We start from the raw sequence: 6,782 nt of genomic DNA, 5'->3' as shown, positions 1-6,782 counted from the left end.
CGGTTTTACTGAGTGTTTTAATCGGAGTAAAAATATTTTGGTTGCTACATTTCCAGGATTAAAAAAATACACAGCCTTTTGGTGCTTGAAATGTCATAGAGTTGGCAAAAGACAAAGTACGGCGGGATTATGTGATTACTGACATCAGTGTTAAAAGATATGGTATGCGTATGTTTCATTGACTTGAAATATGGGGCGTGCTTTACTTGTCATCGATTACTATTCTAAAAAACTTTCAAAGGGCAAACTTTCGTAATATTTAGTTGGCCTAAACGCGTTTTACACTTGTGAACAAAATACTATAACAAATGCCGATATATTGATGACAGATTGTGGAGATGGCAAATGCCAAATTATGAAACTGTTTTCTAGTGGGGTAGATATATCGAAACAAACATTACACTGCAACGAAACTAAACATTAAATTGGGCAACTTAATAGTCATACTAAGTATAAACATTGATTCAGTCCTTGCTCCGTACCCATATTTGAACATGCCTTTCAAAGAGGTATCCTTAATAAAATCCCAGTCTGACGTCACTCGCCCACCTTGTAGATCCTTTTGACAAATTCAAGCGTATTTCTTTTCAAAACTTTGGACATCGAATTTCCTCTTGCAACCTGCATAGTTCATGTATCTGATTTTGCCAAAGACTGGGCGTTCTCTCCACCCTTGGTCATGAATTCCAACGATAGACCACATACAACCTAAAAGCAAGCAATCATTTGGAACAAAGTCAATTATTTGAATTCTGCCTACATTAAGAAAAAAACACCAAAAATATAAGGTGAGCAATAACGATTTTTGAGTCAATTATTGCAAACAGAATTGTCCTCTCCAAAAGGACGATCTATTGCTTCCCTGTTACTTGATGTATAGTTCCTTTATTACTCCTTTTTGTAAAACTGTGCATTTCACATAAAAAGACATAATTTCTTCTGAGACCAGACCATGACGGCATTGATAATTGCAAAAACATCGCAATCACTTTTGGAAATAGATCTTTCCAATTATTTCGAGGGAAAAGAAACAGTTAAATATCTGCATCGGTCATTCAATATCGTTACTGAAAAATCAAACGAGATTGCTCAATCAAAATGCTGGAAAATGATAAGGGTTTTGGAGGGCATAACGTTCAAAAAGTTTCATCGAAATAATTAATTTATTAGCCATTAATTTTAATTTCTCTCTATCTTGATTTATCTTAGATGGTTTTGATTTTCCTTTGCCACTAGAGTTCTGGCAATATGATTTGGTTAAATTTTTTTGTTCTTTCTCCTAAAGGGTATGTTTAAAAACAACCTTAAGGATCTTAGAAACACGTTCACCACCAGAAACGCAAGATTTTCGATTATAGTTCCCACCCCCAAATGATACCGAGACAAATGATACAACCACTAATTATTATGACTCACCAACATATCCATTTGGATCGATTCCATCCAGAGCGTATCTATCATTCAAGTAAATTGAAGTTGCCAGGCCTTCCTCAGGCGAAGCAGTCCATTCGAGAATTTTTTTAGCCCAGTACATGCGAAGAAAGCCATGCATTTTTCCCTCCTGCACGAGCTGTTTCTGAAACAAAAAATTAACAATTCAAAGTTGATTCTTTTTAGCCTTTCATATGGCCTATCATGATCCAGCTTTTTAAATTAAACGTCTTAAAACTTCTTAAGAGGTTAATAAAGAAAAATAAATCTGTTTTGTTCTTGAAACAAGTAATACTGATGAATCCAAAACCATTGTATCATTAGTATCACAGCCGTTGAACACACAAATAAATAGTGTTCATTCGAGAAGGAAAGTTTTCTCTTTATTAATAAATTGACTTGGCAGCAACTCAAGAACCCCGTTTTTATGTTCACACCAAATAAAGAATAACTCCAATTCAAACACGGAGAAAGCGGTCAAATGATAATTGACAGCTCAAATTGAGAATACAAGCAAACCTGTGTGTGATCCAAATTACAAGGTACAGTCCCCTTTAACCCCTATTACTTCTATAACGCAACCTATGTTGCAAGTTAACATGCCCATTATGCATAATGCCTAGAATTTAATACCTGAGCAGCATTCCAAAGCGGGTCATGTGTTTTCGAATTTTCAAACTGCTCTTTGGTATAAACTTTTTCTCTCTTATCACCTCGATGGTCTTTCAAGGTCTTTTGAGCCCATTCGTAGCCACCTTTCAGAGAGTCATACTTCTGCAGATTATAAAAGCAAAAGTTGTCCGAGAGCTCTCTCCTGACAATCATTTCCTCCAGAAAACCAGCAACAGAATCGCTGTATTTGTTGCGAAATTCTCTGGCACGCAGAGCTGCTCTTTGGGTACTTATCTGGCCTGTGGGTGAGAGATGTTGGTAAAATAACATCCTTCAAGAAGACTGATGCTTGGGAGCAACAATGGGCTAGTTTATGTTTAAAGCAGGAGCTCCGATGCAAGTTGGAAAGTTAGGGAGGCCAATGGCGAATTAAATCCCATTTCAAAAGATTTTGCAAAACACTCTACTGTTTGGCAAAAACGTGGGGCCATAGCCACTTGCCCCCCCCCCCCCCCCATCATTGTAGGCCCTGTGAAGTGGCGAATTATTTGATAAAACTTGAAAGGTAATATATGAGCCGGGGGTGAGTGGGCTATGCTGTTGGAAAAATCTAGAAGCCAAAACTATAACCATTCCCATGACCACACCTAATATACTTATGTTTGCGCTAAAGGGACTCTGTTGCGTATATGCAATGATATGAACTTTTCACATAAGGCAGATAGGAAACTGCTCATTCGCGGAAAATCTACAACATAATAAATGGTTAACAACACAGAATTTATCCAACCTATCATGTGCTAGCTTAAGAGGAAGGAACCGAGCCACCTGAAATTTCTCTGAATTTTAACAAGGGAGCTTGGCCCCCTCGATAGCATCTCCGCTCTGCTAAATCAATGTTGCATTAAATAATGCATTCCAGTTGTCCAAATAACCTCTGCAGTTGCTGAGAAAAAATATTCAACAAAATGTCCCTGTTGAAATTGTTCAAAGGAATTCAGAGTGCAACTTTCAAATAGTTAAGCCACAATCTGTAGAGAAACTACTCCTTTAACTGAACTTTCACAAACCAAAAAACAATGCGTATATTATGTGTAAATTTATTATTTGCTTTCCTTGAGTCTAAGTGATTATGACATGCTAAATTTGCAAGTTTCCTACCATGAAACAAAGTAGATAGCATGTTTCCTTGCGGTGTTGATAATGTAAACCAAGTAACAAGGGTTCAACATTCCCTACCTGAATGAAACCATGGAGAAAGGTTGCTAAGGGCATTCTTTGTTGGGTCATTACGATCTGAAGCAAAGTTCTTCAGTCTCTTATTAACAAATGATTCTAACATCATCAAGCCATTGAGTGTTCCAGGTTTTGCCCACTTGACTTCCCCAACTCCTGTATCAACTTTGATGAACTTTTCAACTGACTTCCAGTCAATAGCCTGCATTGAAAATTGATATGTTTACAGTTTAATACTTCCATTCAGCAAAAATGTATATGTATCTGATCAAATTTTCCAATGAGGGAAAATTTTATAAACAAGTCGCAAGTAAGGAGCCAGTAGCCAGTCAAATGTCTGGAAGAAATCATCAGAATCATTTAGAAATAAACATACCATTTTTAGATCTTTTGTTGCTTTGTGTGGATGCACTTTTAATGGAGGAAACTCAGTGAGAAAATCTGTAAGCTTTTTTGTTATTTTTGGCCTTATCGTTCTTGCAGCATATTCTAGTTTTTCTGATGCTTCCCAACAAGGAACAATGTTGTGAGCATCAACCTGAAATACAGAATAGCAAGGAGACATAATAATCTGATTTCACCATACAAATAATTCCATCACAACCTCAAGATTAATTCTAGGCATGGAGGGGGGCACCTGGCATGTTCTTTAAAAACATCTAGGACTAAGCTCCTACCCTGTTTTGATAAGTCACTTTCTATGAAATATATGTCAAATCAGTGCAAATTAAAAACTGTTAGAAGCAGCTTTAGGTGGCAGGGCAACTGCTTGAAAGACCATTAAGCATTTCAATACAAATATACGACATATTTTATGGTGACCGTGCCCCTTTACCAAACCCCCCCCCCCCCCCAGGTGTCCATTACTAAAGCCTACAGGTCTTGAAATTTCAGTGGATTGCATACCTTTTAGTTGAAATCCCTACTAACTACAGACTGTGTTGAGAAAGTTGAGTAAAAAGGAGTCATCCAAAGACTTTAAAAATAAAAACTGTACAGCACCTTAGAACATGAATAAAAAAATATTGAAATACTGAACAGGGTATTGATTTCTATTTATATAGACATTGTTAAGCATCTACCATTTCAGCTGGAGGTTCAATGATAATTATTAAGCAACTAGAGTTTTCAAGATGTAATTTTGTGACCTTTACAAATAGGAACCTTCTTCAGATTTCAAGCTGGATGGGTTGTTGTATAATGGTGCTCAAATTTCAGAAATTCAACCTGTAGGTTTTAATCTACTAGGTTCTTATACAGGGACTTTGCATTTGAATTATAAACTCTGGTGTTTTAAAGAGCAAAGAAACTGTCAAAAGCATTTTTCAAAAATAAGATAAGCAATTAATTTTTAAGATATCAAGGGTAGTAGAAGCATATTTACCTGACAAAGAGCAACATTTTTGGGTAATTTTTTTTCAACATCGTCTAACCATTTCATTGGCTTTCTGAGGGGAAGAAAGTCGGCAACAACAGCTCCAATGTTATGTTCTTTTACAAAATCTGGAAGCACAGATGGGGCTTCTCCTTGCAGTACATTGAATGGGATGCTGAGCTTTTCAAGTTCCTGAAAATTATGCTTTCAGCTTTGAAAGTTAGCTTTCCAACGATGTTGAAATCGGGCAAATTTTAACACAACAGATATTTATCTTCTTGTTAGAATACACGAAAAAATAGAGCTATTATTTTGTTACAAACCATGATGTTTACTTTCGATTTTATTGCACACTTTCATGCAGTGAGCTGTAAGATGATACTTCCTCTTACTTTTTTGCTCAAGTTGTAATCGCTGTTATGTTATGAATGAATTTATCTTAAGTTGCTTGTTATTGTGCGTGAAACTGCTGATTTTAATACTTCTCAAACTTAACAAACACAATTTGCCAACAATATCCGAAAAAAGTTGTAAGTTCTGCAGCAAACTTTTAAATAAGAATGCAACAGGACCATAGAAAATTTCTGCAAATTCATAGAAAACAAAAAACTTTCATAAAACTATTCTTACCTTCTGAACTTGTTTCAGCCCTTCAATCATGAATTTATATTGTCTCATGGTGGCATCAAGGTAAGTTGCTGGTAGACAGAATGCTACAACAAGTGGCACTTCCATCTTAATTGCCATTCTTTGAGCCCAAATAAGAGCCCAGTTGTCTGCAGAGAAATGAAGAACTAAACTGGAGAGCCAGGAATACTGGATGATATGGCATTGTTGAAAGTAAAATACGTAGGAAACATAATTTGGCAGTTTAATTGCATATATGGTTATGAAACTGTAGGCAGCCTTCCTGTAAGAACTTTCAAATTGAAATTTGGTATGCCTTTGCATTTACAACAATTACTGATGCTGATTTGTGTTATCAAATGCAAGGCACTGATTGGTGTTTTAAAAGGCCTTTATGAAGATCTTATTTATGGGAGTGAACATAGGGTCAGTTGAATTTCAAAACAATCTCAACAAAACTAAAATTTATAACACAATAAATGATTAATTTAAATACAGACAATGATTTACTGGAGTTAACAGTTCTGGATTAAATTAAGCTAACAGTAAAGAATTTAACAGAATATGGGTGAAACCTTCAACTCTTTGGTCTCTAAACATCCAGTAAACGACCCCTTTGCAGTCTTCTGGAATATCCTTTGCCTCCGATATCACTCTCACTCTTTTCTTGTTAAATTTAAATTCTTTACCACCCTCGGGCTGAGCACTTCGCCTTTTCTCGGAATAGTAGGCCAAGATTTCTGTATCAGGACATTGGCTTGTATTTGCACATTCACCAACGTCCTCTTTATCATTTTCAACTGCCGCTATCTTCTTTTTCTTAGGAGAATTTTCATCACAAGCCAAGGCGACCTTGCGCTTCCTGGCGCTAGCCATCTTGTTTTGAGTGTAGGGCCTAAGCTGCAGCAACTTTGAGCAGCGCAAAAATCTTAGCCAAGCTATGTTGAAACTTCTACTCTAGCTTTTTACTTGACTCTATCTGATCCCTTCCACCAAAATTGATGTTCTGCCCATAAACTATCGGCGAAGCAATCCACAGATAGGGAGCGAACAAGTATCCTTAGTGCTTTGGTTTGTTCCCGCGCTGCCTTTCTTTCGTTTATTACGTCGTAAGTACGTCTACACGTGCATTGTAGCCGTGTGGCACTATCAATTACGTAATTTTTGGACAAAACCCCTTGCTGTTGGAAATTCTGGGGTTGGGTTTTTTATCAATGTTGGGAACCCATAGATTGACATAGATAATTGAAATAAAATATACTCATATATTTGCCAGAGGCAAAGTATTTACTTTCGGATTAGGAGGGGGGCACACTCAGCACAAGCTCAATCAGCTTATTGGCATAGAGATATCAAAGTAGGGTTTATTTCAACGTGCAGTGATAACCAATTTGTGCAGTGATAGCTTGTAATTGTGCAGTGATAAGCTCATGATAAAACTACAATTGAGAGACTATTGAGAGAATATTAAAATTGAGAACATAGCAATAGCAATGAGCAA

The 6,782-nt window shown here is 36.6% G+C and overlaps 1 protein-coding gene across 1 annotated transcript; it reads right to left on the bottom strand.

Moving 5' to 3' along the window:
• Window positions 1-55: 55 nt before the first annotated feature.
• Window positions 56-6,396, bottom strand: LOC135691836 (deoxyribodipyrimidine photo-lyase). Its single transcript, XM_065209815.2, has 8 exons — window positions 5,857-6,396; window positions 5,285-5,430; window positions 4,664-4,846; window positions 3,656-3,817; window positions 3,283-3,481; window positions 2,065-2,342; window positions 1,417-1,576; window positions 56-708 (listed from the first exon to the last, which is right to left on the bottom strand). Exons 1-8 carry the CDS (start codon window positions 6,155-6,157, stop codon window positions 572-574), a joined length of 1,566 nt encoding a protein of 521 aa, XP_065065887.2. The 5' UTR covers window positions 6,158-6,396; the 3' UTR covers window positions 56-571.
• Window positions 6,397-6,782: the final 386 nt, after the last annotated feature.

This window comes from Rhopilema esculentum, chromosome 13 (assembly GCF_057945365.1).
Source record: "Rhopilema esculentum isolate cy_ngs chromosome 13, ASM5794536v1, whole genome shotgun sequence".
NCBI lineage: Eukaryota > Metazoa > Cnidaria > Scyphozoa > Rhizostomeae > Rhizostomatidae > Rhopilema > Rhopilema esculentum.
The sequence above is the reverse complement of the archived record's forward strand: the minus strand, read 5'-3'. Positions and strand labels throughout refer to the sequence as shown.

Bases quoted from the DNA above. Each gene is read 5' to 3' on its own strand.
- LOC135691836 (XM_065209815.2), bottom strand. From the start codon at position 6,157: ATGGCTAGCGCCAGGAAGCGCAAGGTCGCCTTGGCTTGTGATGAAAAT. The intron at 3,818-4,663 runs GTAAATATGCTT...TCTGTATTTCAG, and splicing joins AAAATGTTGCTCTTTGTCAG to GTTGATGCTCACAACATTGT. The intron at 2,343-3,282 runs GTAGGGAATGTT...TCTCACCCACAG, and splicing joins TTCTCCATGGTTTCATTCAG to GCCAGATAAGTACCCAAAGA.